Source organism: Loxodonta africana, chromosome X (genome assembly GCF_030014295.1).
Source record: "Loxodonta africana isolate mLoxAfr1 chromosome X, mLoxAfr1.hap2, whole genome shotgun sequence".
In the NCBI taxonomy this organism is placed as follows: Eukaryota; Metazoa; Chordata; class Mammalia; order Proboscidea; family Elephantidae; genus Loxodonta; species Loxodonta africana.
In genome coordinates, this window is record NC_087369.1 from 129,494,349 (window position 1) to 129,516,948 (window position 22,600).

The window sequence follows — 22,600 nt, forward strand, 5'->3', positions numbered from 1 at the left end:
TGGTTTCATGAGATGGAACCTACTCCTGGTGAAGATGCTGTGAACATTGTTGAAATGACAACAAAGTATTCAGAATATTAGCTAAACTTAGTTGATAAAGCAGCAGCAGGGTTTGAGATGATTGGTTCCAATTTTGGAAGAAGTTCTACTGTGGGCGAAATGATGTCAAATAGCATTGCATGCTACAGAGAAATCTTTCATGAAAGGGAGAGTCAATCGATGAGGCAGACTTCATTGTTATCTTATTTTAAGAATTTGCTACAGCCACCCCTACCTTCAGCTCCCTGATCAGTCAGCAGCCATCAATATTGAGGCAAGACTCACCACCAACAAAAAGATTACAACTCACTGAAGGCTCAGATGATGGTTAGCATTTTCTAGCAATAAAGTATTTTTAATTGAGGTATGTACATTGTTTTTTTAGACACAGTGCTATTGCACAGTTAATAGACTACAGTATAATGTAAACATAACTTTTATATGCACTGGGAAACCAAAAATTTTGTGCCACTCACTTTATTGCAGTGTTCAGAACTGAACTTGCAGTATCTATGAGGACTTGGAACCGACTCGACGGCAGTGGTTTGATGCCTGTATATCAGTAAATAAAGCCATTTAGGATATCTTAAAAATGAGAAACTGAAAAGTTTGGGATAATGAGGGAATGATTAGGCTATTCCTTATTCTCATTATATCCCTTTGTTTATTTTATGCTTCATTTCCACAAAATTTCATGATTTAAAGGAGTGTCTCAGAAGCTCTTTGTGTCTTTTAGATAAGACTAGCTGAAGGTAGTGTGTAGAGAATGGGAAATATAGAAGGAAAAGGGAGTTGAGAAGATGGGTGTAAACTGATGTGCTCTGTTCTTTAGGTGGTGGAGGTCGTCCTGGCCCACCAGGGCCTCCAGGTGAAAAAGGCAAACCAGGTCAAGATGGTATTCCTGGACCAGCTGGACAGAAGGGTGAACCAGGTGCTATATATTTTTTTATTCTTTCTAGTTTTCTAATTTCCTCCTTTTCTACTTTAACTTTTGTCCTTTTTACCCACAATGAAAGTTTATCTTTTTTCTTACCTTTTAAGCTGCCACAGACTTTTCCCTTCCAAATTATCTTCTTCCTTAACTTACTAAGGATATTATCTCACATCTGCATTCTTCTTATTAAAGACTCCTTTGTGGCCCAGTTCTTCACGTCAAGAAGTTACCCAGCTTTTTCAAACTTCTGTGGATGACCTTTCCTTATGCAATCTATATTCCATTTATATATATTCATATGATATGTGGATATAGGGGCATATTTAACACTCATCACAAATAGAATATATATTTATTCTATTCTCATGTAGTTTTCTCATGTTAGATTTGTAGTTCCATGTTGGAATAAGTCTTCTCTCAGTTCCATGTAACTATACATTGTAGCAATTAATAAAAATCTTAATGATCTGAAAATAGTTTGTCCTTATTTCAGTTGCTTTATCCTTTTGAGATTTTTGATTTGCACCCTGACAGGTCAACCAGGCTTTGGAATCCCAGGACCCCCTGGACTCCCAGGACTTACTGGTAAACTTTAATAAAACATGCTAAATCAGTCCATAAAAAGAATATTCTCTAGTATGCTTATTTTTCCATTTGTACCATTTACTGTAAAGAATGCACATGCAAACCCAGAAAACACAAAGCTAGAGTTATATCTCAAAGCATTTCCTATTTAGCAATTTAGTGTATAGAGTTAACCTGTATAAAAACATGCATCCTTAAGGAAATTTACATGTTGGTATCTCTTCATTAACTTTATAAATAAATACTGAGGAAATGCTAAAGAAAGAAGACAAAATTATAGGGAGATTTCACTACAATTTTTTTAGCCTTTTTAGCTGGAAAATAAAACACTCTTTTCCCCCTATGGAAGCAATATTGAGGTAATATAAGGAAATTCTGTGGAAATATGTATCAATGAATAAATCAAGAAAGTATCTCTTAGAAACTCAATCTGAATTTACTTCTTGCATATTTTGATGGATGTGTGCACGCATACACATCTACCTTCCCTCACTTGTGCTTACTGTCATTGGTAATCACGCAATAGTTAATCACATGACTAAATGTATAGCAGCCCTATAGGACAGAGTAGAACTGCCCCACAGTGTTTCCAAGGAGTGGCTGGTGGATTCAAACTGTCCACCTTTTGGTCAGCAGCCGTACCTCTTAACCACTGCGCCACCAGGGCTCCTAAATGTATATAGATATATGTAATATATATGTTTATGTTCTGAAATTACCATTGGCTATTCTATGGAGGCTTTTCTCAAACACACCCATATCGCCCAGAAATTCTGATATCCTTTCCATGATTCCAATATGAAAATTATTGCTTTTAAGTGCCACTGTTATATACCCCCCAGGAATGTTGGTGGTGCAGAAAAAATACCGAGAACAGTTTGTCTAGATTGTTATTACAAATCTTGAGTAGAATGGTCTTCAGGGACACACAGCAACCATTAAAGATCCACATCTTCCATTAGACTCAAAATATTGTTTCAGGAATTTCTTCCAGCCATCTCAAACCTATTGTTGCAGATACTGTATATATTTCCTTTTTTTATTTTTCCTCACAGGTACTGGTCATATGATCATTGCACTATGTAGTAATACAAAGGGTAGCTTTCAAGATGCAAGCTACTATTGTTTCTACCTTTCAATTTATATTGTAATGATGGTTCTGATAACAGATACATATGTTTAATGGGAAGAATTTTTTTTTGAGTGGGTTGGGGATTCACAGTAACCATAGTAAATACCATTACTTGCTCTAATAAGTGTAAGTAGCTTTCACTTTGTAGGTAAGTCTCTTAAAAAAAAAAGTCTCTTAGTATCATTTAGTGTGTTCTCTAATGTCACTTTGTTTTCATAGGTCAAAAGGGTGATGGGGGATTACCTGGCATTCCAGGAAACCCTGGCCTTCCAGGTCCAAAGGGCGAACCAGGCTTTCAGGGTTTCCCTGGTGTGCAGGGTCCCCCAGGCCCTCCTGGTTCTCCAGGCCCTGCTCTAGAAGGCCCTAAAGGCAACCCCGGGCCCCAGGGTCCTCCTGGGAGACCAGGTATGTACATCAGTGGTAGGAAAATGGTCTGTTTATTAGTCCATTTATTGCATTTTGCTGGTAGGTTATTCAGTCTTTAGTACTTTTGAATTTGTCTTTTAAGAGCTTTCAGGTGGATAGCTTGGCTTATACCTATCTCTGTCAATTTCTATGGCATCTAATATTTCTTTTCAGTAATATATTTTATCATTTATCAAAGTTGAAGTAAAACAAAACAGCTTGGAAGAAAACAAGGAAGTAGCAGTTTTATTAGTCTGTTTATTAAAGGTAAAACTATGCTGATAACCTGGCAGCAAAATGCCATCTGCATTTTTAAATGTGAGCTTCTCAGCATGACATCACAGAAATCATTTTAGTGGTCACCAAATAGATGCTTGTGGTCCATACCAAAAGTGTTTCTATGGTTCTGTCATGATCAACAAATGTCACCAGGCACAATAAACAAATTTTATCTTCCTTAGCAACTAGGCAATCAAATTTATCTTCACCATCACAGCATGATCAAATTGAATAGTAATCTCTTCATACCAGCCTCATGTCTGTACCGCATTTGTCCTGTGTAAACTGCTTTAGTAATCTCAACTTTGCATCCAATGTTCACCTTTTCATTTTGTGTCTGTGCAGTGTCATTTCATTTTACTAATTTTTTGGAAATGCTCATTTTCATCCTGAGTTAATTTTGCTGAGTCCAGTCACTGGTGATATGTTATGAGTAGATTTTTGAGGCTTGATCTTTAATTTTTATGTTTCTGGTAATTGAGAACTTGGCCTTTGTTGATTTAAAAAAAGATAAGAGAAATCTAAAATTAAAGAAACAAAGCAATTACCCTTTTACTCCTTGACAATCTCTGACTTTTTTTTTCAAATGCATTTAAAAATGAAGATTGCCATTTAAATTACAGTAGACTCTAAAGTGACGGGAGTTAATTTTAATAAGATATGCTCTAAAAACATGAATTAAATGGAATCATGTATTGTGTTCAGAAGATCATTTTCAAAACCAGATTTTATTTGCTCTGATTTGATTGTTTATAGAGGTTACGATTTAAGGTTTTACTTTGGTTTACTATTGAAGAAAATCAGTGACAATCTCCTCAGCCAGGTTAACTCTCTTGCATGTATTGTAAAGAATTGAATTCCTTGCTTGGTTATGCATGCCATAATTCAAATAAACCAAACTATTACCCTTTTTATATTTTAATCCGCACTGTGGTTATTTGTTCTTACTAGTAATGGTTGAACATTACTTTAAGATATTTCAACATAAAGCAATTAGTCACAAAGGCTATTAAAATTTACTATTAAATCACAAAAGCTATTAAAAGTACCATTTCTAAGGAAACAATAACAAAAGTAGTCAGAAGATTAACGCACATCTCATGAGTGTGTGTAACTTCTTAATTTGTTCATAAACTGCAAATTAAAATGGAGTTTTAAACCCAGCTACTGTTAGAATTGATTGCTCTAGTCTGAGCTCTTAGTGATGATTATTATAAAAATGATTTCTGGCCTTTCAAAATATGTAACATGGTATTTTCATTTTAGTGTTGTCTCTAAGTGGTGATAATTTGGTTTAATTTCAGATGCATGAATATGAACTTTCAGAGTATTCTTTTATTGAAGTAAATTTTAACTTGGAAGAGTTTAGCGTAATGCTTTTAGTTTCTTGATATTTCTAACAGTTTTGATATTTTTCCCTTTTGCTAATGATGACATTGGACCTTGGTGAACTCTGATCCCTATCTAGGTCCTACAGGTTAGCTCTTTAACTGCAAAATAGTTAACTGCATGAAGTTTGAAACTTTTCTTATATATTTATATACATATGTTTATATATGTGTATATATAAACATATGTGTGTGTATGTATGTATATGTGTAAATATATAGACACCTAATTTTTTTATAGCTAATGTTTTCAAGTATTCAAATATATTTTAGAGCATATATGTCAATTCAATTCTTACATGTTGGCTTATTTCTGCAAGTTGTCAGGAACTTGTAGAGTCCAGCGTTTCTGTCTGTCGGAATGACCCAAAATGATATAATTAGGAAATCTAATGTAGCATGTCAAAGTTCATATGTTCATGTCTCTTTTGGTTGAAAATTATAGTACCCAAAACAGGATTGTATACTATTTTACCCTTACCTTCAGAATAGAGTGTATTTTGTGTCATTGCTGTCTATGTTAATAGAAATGCAAATGAATTGTCCTTCAAGAAGGCATTCATTTTTAAAACAATAATAGCTATTATACATAATTCTTGTAAAATATGTAATTCATGACTTGCCATACTGCTTGTAGGTTTTCACATCATCCCATCTAGCATTTTGGGCTGTCCCAAAGTTCTGAATTCTGTTGCTGTAAAAATGGCCAAATAGACACAGAGTAAGGGGGAAAAAATCAATGCAATCAGCTCAGATTAGGAGCTTCTTAATCTTATTTTCATTATTCATGTGTAAACGCTACACACCAAAGAACAATTACCAAGAACTATCCAATGGAAGAAACCCTGGTGGTGTAGTGGTGGTTAAGTGCTACGGCTGCTAACCAAGAAGTCGGCAGTTGAAATCCACCAGGCACTCTTTGGAAAATCTGTGTGGGGCAGTTCTACTCTGTCCTGTAGGGTCGCTATGAGTCGGAATCGACTTCAACGGCACTGGTTTTTTTTTTATCCGATGGAAAATTGCTGATTCATAGGGAAAGATGTTCACTTAATCAGAAGAAGAGGGACACATATCGGAATGCATTTATTATTATTCAAGATAAGTAGCGTTTTTCAAATTTCTAAGGAGGAACTAAAAGGGAGAGAAAAAAAAAGTGTACTCCTAAAATCTGGTCTGGGGAATGTCAGGAAATTTTCTATTTCTATAAATTTAGAATTCATAATTTTTCAGGATGCTTCTTAGGAAGCCATCTATCTCCCTATCTGAACTGATTCCCTAGTTTCTTACTCGCCTTCGAATCTATTTCATAGAGCCATAGAATATCAGTTATAGAAGGGACGAAAGTTTTATATAGGAGAAAACTGAAGCTCAAAAGCTTTTAAGAAGATTGCTGAAAGTCATACTGCTAGTTATTAGCATAATTGAGTCCTTCCTGTAGGCCTCCCCAGTGCTTAGTTAAGTACCTCTTTGACTAGTAATATTATATCATCCTTCCACAAATGCAGTTGGATGCTTATAATCTGGCCTCTTATTCTAGTTATAAATATGAGTGATGGAGTAAAGCTACTTCTGTCATTTAAAAGACTCTTAGCATGCGCCTGGGCCCTCCCTCCACTTTCTTGTTTCCTGTTACTTCAAAAACTCCATCAAACCCTTAGTAACTGTTTCTGTATTCTTTCTAAATGGATGGCATCAAAATATTAAGACAAGTGCAGCCTATTTAACTATTACCAACATAAAAGAGAAGACTAGGATGTACTTTGAAGGAATTTGGAGTCCTACCTTGTCTGACTTTTGTAGAATTCTGCTGCCTTGATCACTGACAGACTTTATTGTCGTCTAGAAGGAAGACTGCTTTCTTCTCAGACAACTAGATATATTCAAATAAGAGAAAGAAAAGGAGTTACATTATTTTAAATCTGATTTAACAACTTCTTGTTTACCAGATGTGCTCTAAATTGCATAATAATTGAAACCTGGTCTCTGCAGTGTTCTCTGCAGCAGTTGAAGACTACATGTTAAGTGGAAATGGATTCAAAATATGCTGATCAACTCATCAGTTTATCTTTAGTAATTACCAATTATGTATGAGACTAGGTTTTTACTTTATTTTTCAGTTAAACTTTGTTAGGTGGTTTGAAAAATAATGGATTGAGAGCCTCATGAACAAAATTGACTTGACATATAACTCATTAAAGTGTTACCTTTCAGAAATTGATATCTTAGAAGTTTTGCTATGATGTGATCCCAAGTTTTCCTTATTACTCACTCAGGCTGAAGTATCTTACATATCAGTGAATTACTTTTCTAAGAGTTCTTGTTACTGGTTTTTCTGTACCAAACACACATATGAAATATCTGTTCCCAAACTCTGAATCATCTTAGATAGGAATTCTGATTATTTAATTAATTATATGGTCAGACTGCTTTAAGCAATGCCTTGAGTTAGTTTTCTGGATGTGGTTTAGAAACCATTTAAACAAACAGGCTAATTTTTAGTCTTCTGAATTTCAAAGCATCAAATGCTTTAAAAGTGTTACTTATTACTGGGCAGCAATGGTAATGTTTTATATTTATATGGTTTGCCGTCATTTACGTCATATAACATACTTTTACTATAAGATCCTTGAGGGTAGAGTTTGGGTCTTGCACATAGCAGACATTAGGTCAATATTTAAAAAATTGAGTTTTATCTTTAAAACAACCCTTTGAGCAAGGTTAGGGCACATAACACTATTCCTGTTATATGGGTGAGAAAACGGACTCAGAGTGATTGACTTGCCCAAAGTCACAGAGTTATTAAATAGTGGAACAAAGAATATATCCTATGTCTCCTAATTCCTAGGATTTGGTGCTCCAGCACAATTTATTCTCTCTGCTAACATTCAGTGTTTTATAAATCATAGCAAGACTTGTAAGAAAAGGAAATTGTATTTATAGTCAATTAACACTAACCAAGAGGTATCTTATTTGTAGGCTTTTTATCTTTTTATTTAATGATCCTTTTTTTAAATAATGAATAGTCTGGCTTAATATGTGCACTGAATAATAATAAAGTAAATGTGAAATTTTCTGTGGTTTGGGATGGGATATTGCATGCCTAAATATATTTTAAAGCATCCCTTCACTTATGGTCTTCACTTCTTTGGGAAATTTGAATCTTATTTCCAAGTTCAGTGGTGAACAATATAGATTCCATTTTTCTCTTTAATTACTTATTCTAAGTTATAATGAGGAATTCTGAAAAAAAAAATCAGAATGTGGCTTCCTGGAATGGTTTTCTATAAGACAAACTGTTTCAAAGTACAGTTGGTAATGGGCATTGTATACTCGTCTTTTACTTTTTCTCTTCAGATCTGTGATCTTTGTTTTTGTTTTTTTGCCCACGAGAACTTTAAAGTTAACAGTATCTCTTTGGGGCAGTCTGAACATATAAAAAACATTTTCATCTTGTGTTTTCACTAAAGGATGATAGAGGTCAGGATACACTTAAATAATTATCTAAAATTACCCTTTCGTGAAAGAAACTGAAGGCTGTCAGTGAAGTGTTTTGAAAAGCTACCTTTTGGAAAGCCACAGTAGCAGTGTTTACATGATGTCTTCGCTAGACCTTTTCATTTTTTGGATTAATAAAGGCCAGCAGCTTATTTTCTAGAATAAGCTCTATTTGAAAAGGTTTGGCTGTCCATACTCCTGTGTGATCTGTTTGCATACTGATTATGCTGTAAGTATAAGAAGTGCTGACAAAGAAGATTATTGTTTAACTTCTGCTATAATGTGAACCATTTCTAACTCATAATCTTATTTTGTACTGTGTGGTGTCTGATACTGCTAACATCGATCTTTGGGCTTTGGTGAACTCTGATCTTCCCAGGTTTTCAAGGTTAGATTCTTCACTGGTCAATTCTTTTCTTTTTTTTTTTTTTAATGCTTTGTATGTGTGATAAGAGAAATACACTTTTTTGCTATAATTCAGAAGGCATTGAAGAGTGCTGTTACCCTCTGATACTACCTGCTCGGGTTGTAACATTTTGGTGAAGGTAATGTGACTTGTTTAAAATTGAGTTTGAAATGACATTCAGTCTTTGTGGTTTCAATTGTTCATTATAGGTAATCCATACATAAAGACATGTTGAATATTAAATGAAAGTGTACTTATTTTTATTCAATACTGCATTAATATATTTAAACAAGCATATGGCCCATTTGTAAACTCTACATACTAATTTTATTTTCTTGATTTTTTTTGTTGCCTGAGATTGCACTAATCCATGTACTCATGGCTACATTTAATGGAAAAGGTGAATACTGTTAAAAATAAAACTTAATGAGTCCCTGCGTCCTTAGTGGAAACCCTGGTGGCCTAGTGGTTAAGAGCTACAGCTGCTAACCAAAAGGTCAGCAGTTCAAATCCACCAGGCGCTCCTTGGAAACTCTGTGGGGCAGTTCTACTCTGTCCTATAGGGTCGCTATGAGTCGGAATCAACTTAATGGCAACGGGTTATGTCATTAGCAACTCGTTAATTTAAATTTGAGGGACTCTAGAACAGCAGGTCCGAATTACTGACATATTAATTTTTCAGTATTTCCTTTTAATTGCAAAAAGAGCAGTGCCCATAACAGGCTTAGCTTTTTGGTTTTTTTCCTAAATGACACAGTGTTCTGATAACTTTTCAGACTGGAAGAGAGAGCCATAAAAGGTTCCCTCTTTTTTTTCCCGTTTTAATCTTTACTTTGTCCTCTTACCAGGCTGATTCACAGATAGTTTCTTTTTCTCTTAGTAAGCTCATTTGCTACATGATTTCTAGTTCAAATCATGTATTATGAATGAAACTTAGCAATTTTGCTTAGAAAACCCTAACCAGTTGTTTGGAACTCAACAGTTGCTTTTTTAAAATACGAAGTACCCCAACCCTTTCTTTATGATTACTCATCACCTGTGAGTTGATTCTGACTCATAGCAACCCTATAGGACAGAGTAGAATTTCCCTATACTGTTTCTAAGGAGCAGCTGGTGGATTTGAACTGCGGACCTTTTGGTTAGCAGCCAGGCTTTTAACCACTGTGCCACCAGGGCTCCTCTTTATGATTGGGAAGGGAATTTCAGAGTATGTTGCCTGGTTGCTGGGCTAGGGGGACTATAATAATTAAATTGTTTAAAGATAAAATGATTTTTCTACTGTTGTGAGCCTGCTTTCTCTATCTCACATGCCAGGTAGTGTTATATTATGAAATCACATAGAAATACCTGAAAGATTAAAAACTGGCTCATTTTTTAAAGATATGTTTTTACCTTCAGTTACAATGACAACAATAATAATCCCTTACATAGTTTTTACTATGTGCCAGGCCAGTGATTTATACATGTTAATTCATTTTACCCTTGGCAACAACCTGATATGGTAGGTACTATTCTTATTTCCATTTCATAGAAGTGGAAATTGAAGCCAAAGACAATAAACTTATTACTAAGGTCAAACAGCTAATGGTTAATGGAGCCGGGATTCAAACCCAGCATTCTAGCGCCAGAGTCCAGTGCACTTACTCACTATGCCATGCTGCCCTGTAGCATTGATTCTGGGTCTTAGAGTATTGGAAAGGGAACTAAAGTCAGAATCTTATCACTGATCAAAAGATAACCCCTTGCCCATATGTAAGCATGAACATAGCATTGTAAATTCATATGCCTGTGATACTTCCTTCAAAAATATCCTTACATGTCTTTCCTTTTTGTCAAAATCAATGAAAAACTAAGGTCACCACAAGAGAGAATGTATAAGTCTATTGGCGGTTATTTAGGGGTTCGTAATTATTTTCTTGGGAGCCCTGGTGGCGCAGTGGTTAAGTGTTCAGCTACTAACCAAAAAGTTGGCAATTTGAATCCACCAGCTGCTCTTTGGAAACCCTATAGGGCAATTCTGTTCTGTCCGATAGGGTCGCTATGAGTCAGAATCAACTCGATGGCATCAGGTTTGGTTTTTTTGATTAATTATTTTCTTAAGGCAGGACTACTTAGTCTCAGCCTCAGCAGCTACTTAACACTCTGCAAGCAAGTAACAGCTATTTCCCACCTAGTGACTAAAGACTTGGCCAATGATAAGAGCTCCTTGGTTGCTTAATGGACCTGATGTCTTTATTTAGAAAGAAAGGTTAAAAACGTGGTATAGAGAAAAGAGCTTAGCAAAACTCCCATTTTAGATTATTTTTTTTGTTCACAGGATGCGTAGAAAATTTATTATTTTCTTCAGAAATATTTAAAATGTATAGAATATGAAAACATATAAAAAATAAGTTTTGAAGGTACTAGATTAAACCAGCAACTCTGATATTTTTAAATACTCCCATGTATCAAACATATCACTAAAATGAAATTAAGCAGTTAGTTTGCTTAAATAACTATCTAGATTACATAGTAAGAAAAACTGAATAGAAATTTTATTTTAATCACAGTTAGACAAATTAATCTCTGATTGCCTTACCATAAACCAAAACTAAGCCTGTTGCTGTCAAGTCGATTCTGACTCAGAGCGACCCTATAGGACAGAGTGGAACCTCCCCATAGGGTTCCTAAGGAGTGCCTGGTGGATTTGAACTACCAACCTTTCGGTTAACAGCCATAGCTCTTAATCACTATGCCACCAGGGTGGTCCTGGAACCAACTGCTTCAGCATTAACAGGGTAGTTGTTAGACTGCAAATTCTTGAGCCCCTCCCCAGCCATGCTGAATCCAAAACTCTGTGATGGGGCCCAGCAGTCTGTGTTTTAACAAGCTCTCCAAGTGATTCTAATACATGCTTCAATTTAAGAACAGTGTCCTACAGTATGTACTTTATTTCACTTTAAGCTATACACTTCAGTAAGGGTTACAGAAGCAAACTTTATTCTGTCCTGCATCTTTTCTTTAGATGTGAGCCTAGTGGATTTAATGCATAATAAAATGCAAACCAGAGTCTGAAAACTAGTGTTAATAACAACAAAAAATTTTTTTACATTAGAAAGAGCGGCAGCATATCTCTGTTTTAATGTAGTCCGGGCTTGTGTTCTGCAAACTAGTAGAAGATCAGTATTTTGAAAGGCTGACTCTTATGCTACTCACTCTTATGCCATACTGAATTGTGGTCATTTGTTGTGCGTTATCAAGGTCTACCAGGTCCAGAAGGTCCCCGAGGTCTCCCTGGAAATGGAGGTATTAAAGGAGAGAGGGGAAACCCAGGCCAACCTGGGCAACCCGGCTTGCCTGGTTTGAAAGGAGATCAAGGACCACCAGGACTCCCGGTAGGACATGGGAGTAGATGTTTGACGAGAGAGGGATGAGGGCATTTACATTCAAAATGAGAATTCTAAGGGACATCATTTTAATTAGTACTTACTTACTAGACAAAGCTCTATGAATGGCTCACTGATGAATTACAAAAGAAAGTAGAAGGCAAGTTTTCTGTTGAAGGGTTGCTTACAAATTACTTTACCTGGAGTATTTGGTATATATAGTATTTAGGTTTGAGAAGACTTGTTTTTTCAGTGAAAGCAAGTTTATGCAAAGGAGATAGGTATAACAGAGCACTGGGTGTGGATGAGTGCACCAATAGGGAAGTAATTATGGTGAGTGGGCATATTTTAGATTTTGAAATTAGATAGAGTTAGGGTCAAATTTCAGCACCACCACATGTCTGCTTTGTGCCTATGAGAAAGGCAAATACCGTAGACCCTGGGTTTCTGTCTTCACTTATAAAAAAAGAATAATAGTATATCCCCACATCTATGTGCATGCACTTTCCACCTTGGTTTGAGTGACCCAGAGAGTCACAGGCTTCTTTATGTACCCTCAAAGCTTCCTCCATTTATTCCAGAGGATTGTTGGTAGATTCAACAGCCAACAGAGTCTGGTATCAGTCTTTTAACTCTGACGGCTGTTTTACAGCAGACAGAAAAACAAAAAATCTAAAGTTGTTGTTAGGTGCAATGGAGTCAGTTCCAACTCATAGCAACCCTAATGTACAGCAGAAGGAAACACTGCCCAGTCCTGTGCCATCCTCATAATTGTTGCTATGTTTGAGTCCATTATTGCATCCATCTTGTTGAGGGTCTTCCTCTTTTTTGCTGACCCTCTACTTTACCAAGCATGATGTCCTCCACGGACTCGTCCCTCCTGATAACATGTCCAAAGCGTGTGAGATGAAGTCTCGCCATCCTCGTTTCCAAGGAGTATTCTGACTATTTCTTCCAAGACAGATTTGTTCATTCCTCTGGCCGTCCATGGTATATTCAATATTCTTCACCAAGACCGTAATTCAAAGGTATCAGTTCTTCTTCGGCCTAAAGTAGTGACTCTTAAAGCTTTCCAACATCTAACCTCTTCTCCCATGGCATCACTATTTTCCCAGTCACCTAGACTTAAAATTTTAGTCCTATCCTTATTCAATCTCTATTCACCCCCTCCCTCATTCATCTCCCATATACCTTCACTTCACATGTCACTATACCTGATTCAAGACTACTGCGTGATACCAACATTTTATAAACCTAGTGTTACCAAATTTTATTCATTTTCTTCTGTGCAAATTAGTTTTTATATTTGCACCTTTTCTAACTTTTTATTTGAAAATAACTTTAAACTTATAGGAAAGTTGCAAGAATGGCGCAAAAAACTCCCAAGTGTCATTTATTCAGATTTACCAATTGTAAATATTCTGTCCCATTTGCTCTTCTCTGTATATGTATGTGTATGTGCATATGTGTGCATATACACACATACATAATTTTTTATATATATATAATACATCTGTCATGTATTTTTATCCCTAAATACTTCAGTGCAGATTTCCTAAGGATAAAGATTTTTTTATATATATATAACCACAGTACAGACAATAACTTCTGGAATTTCAACATTGATATGATATTTTTATTTCTACCTTCCATATATCAGTTGTATCATTTGACCTAATGTCCGTTATAGTACTAGACTAGATGATGTATTGCATTTGATTGCCTTATTTCTTTTGTTTTTATTGTTGTTGTTAGTTGCCATCTAGTCGGCTCTGACTCATAACTACCTTATGTGAAACAGACTGAAACGTTGCCAGGTACTGCACCATCTTCATGATCATTCATATCTCTTTAGTCTCCTTTAATCTAGAACAGTGCCGAAGCCTTTTTTTTTTTTAATTTCTTCATAACCTTGATCAGTTCCTATACATGATGATGCCACGTGTGTAGAGTAAAACTGATCTACAGTGTTTTCAAGGCTGGAACCTTTTAGAAGCAGATTGCCAGGCCTTTCTTCCGAGATGCCCCGGATGGGTTCGAACCTCCAAAGTTTTGGTTAGCAGCCAAACACGTTAACTGTTTCCACCATGCTGGGAGAATTGTAGGCCCCCCTATTGGCTCATGTTTCCTCGTAATTAGATTCAGGTTATGCATTCCTAGCTGCAGTACTACCTGAGTGATGTGCCCTTCTCAAGGTGTCAGATATGGAGGCCTGCGATGTCCATCTGCCCCTCAGTGGTGATCTTAATTTTGATCACTCAGTCAAGGTATTGTCTGATTTCTCCACTGTATGATTACTCTATCCCTTCTTGCAACTAATAAGCAAAACTGTGGGAAGGCACATCAATATCATGTAAATATACAGCTTTCATCAAAAATTCCCCTTAGATTTAACATCTATTGATGATTTTTGTCTCAACCAATCTATACTGAGTTAGTTGCAAAATGATGATTATACAACTTTAATGTGCCCTCCATATTTATCAGTCAGTTCGACTGTAAACAAGAGCCCTTCCTTCTCTCTCTATTTACCAATTTATTTCAGTATGAAGTCATGGATTCCCATTTTTCAGTGATTTACTTTGTTGTTAGGTGCCATTGAGTCAGTTCTGACTCATAGCGATCCTATGTACTACAGAACGAAACACTGCCCAGTCCTGCGCCATCCTCAAAATCGTTGTTGTGCTTGAGCCCATTGTTACAGCCACTGTGCCAGTCCATCTCGCTGAGAGTCTTCCACTTTTTGCTGACCCTCTGCTTTACCAAGCATGATGTCCTTCTCCAGGGACTCATCCCTCGTGATAACATGTCTAAAGTATGTGAGATGAAGTCTTGCCATCCTTGCTTCTAAGATTTCTGGCTGTACTTCTTCCAAGACAGACTTTTTCATTCAGTGATTTATATATTTTTAATGGTCATTACTTGTTTATATGCTTGAATTGTCCCCGACTGGGCAATGGGAACACCTTCAAGTTGGATCCTATATCTCTTAGACATATCTCCCCTCTTTTTTAGCACTTTCATACTTTTTGGTATAACAGGATATATCAGGCTTGCCCTTTTGTTTTTCATTCCTACTAGTACAAGCTTCATTGTCCCACATTTGGACTAGTGCAGTAGCTCCCTAGATGTTCTTGTCCTTCCATATTCTTCCTTTCTAGACTTATTTTCAATGCTTTTTCTTCCTATACTTTTCCGCACCTTCAAACTCAATTAATTACCCCAAACCCACTGCCGTCGAGTCGATTCTGACTCATAGCAACCCTATAGGACAGAGTAGAACTGCACCATAGAGTTTCCAAGGAGCGCCTGGCGGATTCAAACTGCCAACCTCTTGGTTAGCAGCCATAGCTACTTAACCAGTACACCACCAGGGTTTCCAATTAATTACCAGGCCCTACTATATTTTTGCTAAGACTTTCGGAAGTACCTACACTCATTTTTGCATGTGTGATTCTAATCCAAACACCACAGGTAGTGTAGACCAAAAAAGAAGTGTGTTAGTGATAATAAAACAATAGCTACTACAGTGAAGCCTATGAGAGCTGGAACTCAACGGGACTGCCTTGTTTTTCTGGGTCTCGCAAGTTTTCTGCCTATGACAAAGTGCAGTCTTACCACTTTTCTGTCATTCGTTTTAGTGGAAAATATTTGCGTTTTCCTTCTTTGACAGGTTTCTGCCTTACGCAGGTTCCAGCTTTCACAGGTTTTACTGTAGTTCTTAAGCACACGCCACATGCCAGTCAGTTTTCTAAGCACTTTATATGAATTATCTCATTTAATCCTCATAACAACTTCATGAAGTAGATACTATTATTTTCTCCAGGTTACAGTTGAGAAAACTGTGGCTCAAAGAGGTTAAGTAATCAACTCAAGGTCACACAAGGTAATAACCAGAGAGATTTAGATTTGAATCCTGGAATTTTGCCTCTAGAGCCAGTGCTGTAAACTAAAAAAAAAATATGCAATAAATACCCACCTATACCCTCATCCCTGTCCCTCCTCCTTTTTTTTTTTTTTTTTTTGGTAACATTAATGATTTTTATTTATTCAGGGGAATCCTGGCCGGCCAGGTCTCAATGGAATGAAGGGAGATCCTGGTCTCCCTGGTGTTCCAGGATTCCCAGGTATTTAAAGGGATGTTTTGGGATTCCCCTTTACATTAGACTCTTTGTAGCAAGATATCCATTTTCTGATTTGGCTGGGTAAAGGATGTAGCCTTGCTGCTTCACTGTGCAATTGTGTATGCTTTCTTTGTAGGCATGAAAGGACCCACTGGAGTACCTGGTTCAACTGGCCCTGAAGGGGAACCAGGACCTATTGGCCCCCCAGGTAAGACTTATTTCTGGAGCTAGTTATACCTGATACTTAAACACACTGAAGTATTTGAATGTTTACAATCCATCTTTCAGCCCAACTGTCAGAGTCTAAGTCCCCAACAAGGGGAAATAGCCAGGACTCTTTTTCTCCATCTATCTACTAATTTCTCAAGCTCCCTTTTTAGTTTTATTAATGCAGTATTCATAGCAGACCTTTTTAATATAAGATAGATTCAGGGTAAACGAGAATGCCTCATTGAGATTTTTATTGACTATTACACTAACTTTCCCATCTTCAGTTGAATGGATCACAGGTCACATATGTATATGCTCGTGTATTTTCTATATGAAAACAGTTCTTTTTGCTAAGAGGCTTAACGGGATTTCATGTAAACTGTGAAACTGTGCATCTGCTAAATTCCCCTACTAGTTCAATGGATTCCTTGACAAGTACAACAAACAAGAACTACAAATGATTGAGAAGAAGGAAGATATGCATGTTTTGTAACCATTGACCCAAAGAAAATTATTTTTCTGAGTCTGGGTGAGATAATGGTACAGTTTTCCCAAACAGATTTCTGTTGGGTATGATAACAATCCAGTACATGTAATTTGTTTCTCTCACAATGATTCTTACTCTGACCGTATGTGACTTTGGCAGGTATTCCTTCTGGTATTTCTCTTAACCCACCTTCAAATCTGTGTGTTTTGACTCTCAGGTCCCCCTGGATTACCTGGTCCTTCAGGACAGAGTATTATAATCAAAGGAGATGCTGGTCCTCCAGGGCTCCCAGGCCAACCTGGATTAAAAGGTCTACCAGGACTACCAGGACCTCAAGGCTTACCAGGTATCTTTGCAGATCATCTGTTTAAGCCTTATGTATTTGGAAACGTTTTCCCAGTTGTCAGATCACCACAGGTCTCATTTCTCCTTTTCCTGAAAAATTGCTCATGCCCTAATCTCTTTTAGGCTCAGTCTAATTTCTTCCAGCTCCTCCTGCTATTCTAACTTGAATGACTAGATTAATGGTGTTTAAAACTCTGTAATAAAATTAACATGCATTTAAGATCTAGTGCTTCCTCTGTCCCATCCATCTGAAAGATAGGAGGCTGATTTGATAGGCTATCAATTCTCCACTGTTAGGACTCATGGCTACTAAACTAAACCATATCTAGTTAGCCATTTGACTATATGCTTGCAGCCAACTTTGATTATAAAATAAAGCTAAAAAACCAACTTCAGATTTTTTTTCTCTTATTAAGTGATTGAGTGGCAGTCTTTCCATAAAGTATATCAGGTAGTAATAGTTATACCTGATGAAGGTTGGACCCTGAGGTCCCATCTGATACTGAAGGCAAAGGGGGCATAGCTACCATATTAAAGGAGTCTTCTCAGAAGCAAATGGAATGTTTAATGATAAATCCTTACGTGATTTTTCTGTCCTTGACTTGAGCTTTTCCTTTATTTAGCTGGGCTCAAGACTCTCAAGGATCTTAGGTCTCCCAGATCTGTCTGGATATAGAAATTCTACCCACATTTGTAAACTCCATTTCTTTTTTCCTTTAGGTGCAAACGGCCCTCCAGGAGATCCTGGACGCAATGGGCTCCCTGGTTTTGATGGTGCAGGAGGGCGCAAAGGAGATCCTGGTCTGCCAGGCCAGCCAGGTGAGTCAAGTAAGGCAATGATGCCAATACCGGTCTTTAAATCTGTGAAACCTCTGGACATACAGCCTTCACAGCCTCCTCTTGGGAGAGGGCAGCTAGCTGGTGAACCTGGAACTGGGGGGAAATAGGAAGGCACATTCAAAGAGACTTGGAACTACAAGAGAAACATAGAAAGGTTGTTTATAGTTTGTTTATATGTTTAGAGCGCTGGAAACCCAATGCTCTAAAGATGGGGGTTTTCCAGGTACTTACTGTACTTACCTGTTTAGCTAATTTTCAATATATTGATATAAATCCCTCGACTATCTTGAAACTATTGTGAACCCTTCTACATTTGAAAATATCACAGTAGGATGTAATTTCCCTCATAAAATGCAGTAAAGGATAATTGAAAAGTTTAAGTGGTTCCCATAGAGTGTTAATGAGAGTCAAGTTGAGGAGAATAGAACAAATCCATGCTGAGATGACAAATCGATATGCATATTTTTGAGGCCATTCATCACTAGGTACTCCTGATAATATTGAATCTGTTGTCTACTAGATTTCTAATCTATACTCAACCTACTTGGAAAAATAATTTTTGCAATAAAAACATACACTAAAGTAAGATTGTTAAAATAGAAATAGAAGATTATAAACGAAATAGATTTTCAGTATATGTTAGCAGTTCTAGATATATAATAAAAAGAGTGCGTTTTGGCAAAAATATCAGTGGTATTAAGGCAGAGGGGTGACATATACAGCCAGCTTAGAACCAACACCGTGTCATTTTATTAGCTGTATTTCTAGGGAAGAAACAAGTTAGCGTGATCCTCATCACATACAGGCATTGCCGTGAAGTTTCTTTAAAAAAAATCTATACAGGCAGTAGCCTAAGGCCTGTATATTAAGAGAATTTTAAAATGGGCTTAAATCAAGAGGCTAAATGGGGAAGGAGAATCAGTGGTAGATTGAAAAGAAGCATTTTGAAAAGGCTTCTTCAGAATGCCCTGCCTAGTCTCTAAACAAAAAGGTATGCCTGAAAATAATTCCCCAGAAAGATTCAAAGGAAAATGTTGTTCAGCATTGAAGCTAGCAGACTGATGGCAACCACACCCTTCTTTTCTCATTGATTAACAAAACAGCAGCCTGGGATTTGGTCATGGAGCTTCTACTCCTTTAGTACAGAAGGAGACTAGATAATGTGTAAAAGATAATGTGTAGGCTCTCCAAATAAGCATCACTTCTTCCCACCTAAAATTTCATTCATCCAGTATTTATTTAGTACCTAATGTCTTCAACCAATTCCAGAAGGAAAAAAAAAAAAGTATCTGAGGGCAGGGATTATATCTTATCTCTACAGCCATGATATCTGACATCTGACAGTCTGTAAATATTCTAAAAATACTAAATTAATCTAGTGAGGCCATAGTGTTTTGTCAAAAGCCATAATAATGGATCAGAGTTTACTTAATCTTGCATCCTGATAATTCCATGGAAATAGGTACTCGTGGTTTGGATGGTCCTCCCGGGCCAGATGGATTGCAGGGTCCCCCAGGCCCACCTGGAACCTCCTCTGTTGCCCATGGATTCCTCATCACACGCCACAGCCAGACAACAGATGCACCACAATGCCCTCAGGGAACTTTCCAGATCTATGAAGGCTTCTCTCTTCTGTATGTGCAAGGAAATAAAAGAGCCCACGGTCAAGACTTGGGTGAGATAACTGGCATCTTATTTCTGACTGTACAATTTGCTTTTGTTTTGAAAATCCTGTTAGTCAAAGAGTACATCTATTCTTTTGGCGCTTCTAAGTTGAAGACCATGTCAAGGGCAATTGAACATATTTACAATGATATTTAAATGAATAATATTTAACCTGAAAAGCATTATTTAACTAGTGTGAGGTACAGTTGTTGGCCTAAAGCAAGACATTTGGAAATGGCCACATTTACTTTTAGTTAGCTTAGTTATAAAAGAAGAGTCCCTGAGAGCTCTAGAGTATAGCAGCTGCTTGAGTGGGCAGCATTTATAACTCATGGGAGATAGTTCCCTCTTCCCTGACACTGGCCTTCAACAAGTTGAAAGATGAATTCTGAAGAGAATCTTGGTTCCTAGATCAAAGAATGTAAGGTCAAGTTCTTAATTATGCTAATTATAGTTCCTAAAATAAGTGTCTTAGCTTTCTAAAGTATTATCAGTGTACTTTAAAGCTATACAAAACACTGTATTTTTTATACAAAATCCATTTCACTTAATGTGTTCCCGTGCATTTTCTCTATACTTGAGTGGGCAGTTTGGTTAATAGAACGAGGCCGAACTGGATGACTCTCAAGACCTCTCCATCCCTAAGATTTGAAGATTCTGTGCTAACGTTCCTTTTATAGCTTCCAAAAACTGAGAGGACCTGTTCTGGAATTTTGACTTTGATGCTGGAGTCCCGGATTTTGGCCTGGGACTGCCTATTTTAGGGGTCACTTTTGGCCTCCATAAAGCCATTTAAGAAGATAGTCTAGTCTTCAAGTTTCTGGGATCTTTGTAGTGAGAGGTTTCCTGAGGTCCCCTTGGCTAGGCCATTCTGTGAAAACAGTTCTGTAGCAGCAGAGATCCTCAAGGGTCTGCCCTGCTCACTATGTTCCCAGACAGCTCTGGCCCACTGGAGTAGGCATGTCACCTTGTGTGGAGGCCAGTGGTCACAGACCCTTTTATGAATCCAGATAAAATAGTTTACCCGACATCACTTTTCTCCCTCTTCTACTTCTCTTTTCTTTTTCTCTTTTTCATCTTTCTTCTGCTACCTTTCTTTCTTTCTTTTTCCTTTATGTTACATTGTTTTTCCCTTAATTTCACAACTGATATATTTTCATTGTGAAAATATTTTTTAGATAACTTTCTCTAGTTTTTTCTTCATAAAATTCTTCTCCTTTTTAGTCCATTCTGTCTTCATTGTCAAAGCCTTACTTATACCCAGAATCAAACTTGTAAACTTCAAATCCCTTCTCTCTCTTCCATACCTCTATCAGGTCAATGAGAACCATTATAAGTTTTTGAGAACTATGAAACTCAGAAATGTAATGCAAAGAGAAAGTAGGGTCAGCTATTTAAATGTTCCACTCTAACTTTTCAGAATGTAGGTATTTGGTCAATCAAGAGCAGCCAGAATATGCATTCCAACTTGGAGGTTACAAATTGGCCCTGACTCTGGTAAAGTTTCAGCCTCAGACACAGGAAGCCCATGATTGGGCCCAAGATCCCAAGAGTGGTCCTATATTTCAGGGGCTCTGCTAATGCTCACAGAAGGATCAAATTAGAGATATCTTCATGAATAAGCAAAGAATAGAGGCAGCTATAGGTTTGATGTTAAAGAAACAACCACCTGAGAGAGTAAACAGTCTATGCTGGACTAGTGGAAGGATTATGGTAGAGATAGAAGGAAGATTAAAAAAAAAAAAACAGTGCCATTGAGTCGGTTCTGACTCATAGCAACCCTATAGGACAGGATAGAACTTACAGAACGAAGATGGAATACTAAATTGTTCTGGCTGGGAGAAAAATCATACTGAGAACCATTAGTCTCTTGAAGCCTTATAATTTTAGGGTGTGGGACACACTGAGAGTACATGGGATCAACCTCTCTTCGAGAATTCATAGACTGTAACCCAGGACTCTGATTTTTTGTGGGCAGCCTGCACCACAGATGCAACCAAGCACACCTGATCTCATTGTTATTGGTCTTCGTCTTATGTACCCTTCCTTGTCTCATTTTGGTCAGACCAGGAGTATTCCCAGCTCTGTTCCTAATTAGTGAGTAATATTAGTTTCTCTTTGTAAATTACTTTACATTGTACAAAGCACTTTCACATCCCTTATCTAATTTGGTTTTCATAATTATGATCAAGACTGATACAGAAAAAGTATTGTTGTTTTTTCCATTTTACGCACAAAGAAACTGGCTAAGAGGTTAAGTGACTTAGTCAAATGACCTTTTGAAAAGATTTTAAAAATCTTTTTTGAAGTTTTGGAAAATCTTCAAGGGAAGCTTTTGAAAAGATTCCTAGGCCCATCCTAGACCTAAAAAACAAAAACCCAAACCTGTTGCCATCGAGTCGATTCCAGCTCATAGCGACCCTATAGGACAGAGTAGAACTGCCCTATAGGGTTTCCAAGGAGCGGCTGGTGGATTCGAACTGCCAACCTTTCAGTTTGCAGCCCAGCTCTTAACCACTGTGCCACCTACTGCATCCTGCTGTATAAAAATTCTCACTGATGATGACGATCCACCAGGTTTAAGAATCATTGGTCTTTTATCGGTCATCTTTAATATGAGGTAGACATACCCCTTCGGGTACGTGAAGGATTGCCAAGGGCTCCACAACATAGTTTTAAGGGAATCAATTTTCAAAGTTTCGGTTTTCGTAGGTACTTTCTCCTAAAGTTGTTCTGCCCGTGGTATGCTTTGGGTATTCTCCTTTCCCGCATCTCCTTTCGCTATCACTCATCTCCCACTTTATAAAAGAATTATACTATGGCACATTGCCTTAAAGTGTGGGGAACAGATTGAAAGGGACAATTCAAAATAATGGTTTTGTTAAAGGCTCCATTAACCCA

General features: G+C 37.1%; 1 protein-coding gene across 1 annotated transcript in view; it reads left to right on the forward strand.

The window, feature by feature from the left end:
* COL4A5 (collagen type IV alpha 5 chain) overlaps window positions 1-22,600 on the forward strand; it is a 304,359-nt gene that overhangs the window by 276,016 nt on the left and 5,743 nt on the right. Inside the window, exons 39-47 of the mRNA XM_064278667.1 lie at window positions 872-970; window positions 1,508-1,558; window positions 2,910-3,095; window positions 11,904-12,037; window positions 16,083-16,155; window positions 16,289-16,360; window positions 17,067-17,195; window positions 17,915-18,013; window positions 19,497-19,709. Of these exons, the coding sequence (XP_064134737.1) occupies window positions 872-970; window positions 1,508-1,558; window positions 2,910-3,095; window positions 11,904-12,037; window positions 16,083-16,155; window positions 16,289-16,360; window positions 17,067-17,195; window positions 17,915-18,013; window positions 19,497-19,709 (1,056 nt within the window). The remainder of the gene's footprint in view (window positions 1-871; window positions 971-1,507; window positions 1,559-2,909; window positions 3,096-11,903; window positions 12,038-16,082; window positions 16,156-16,288; window positions 16,361-17,066; window positions 17,196-17,914; window positions 18,014-19,496; window positions 19,710-22,600) is intronic.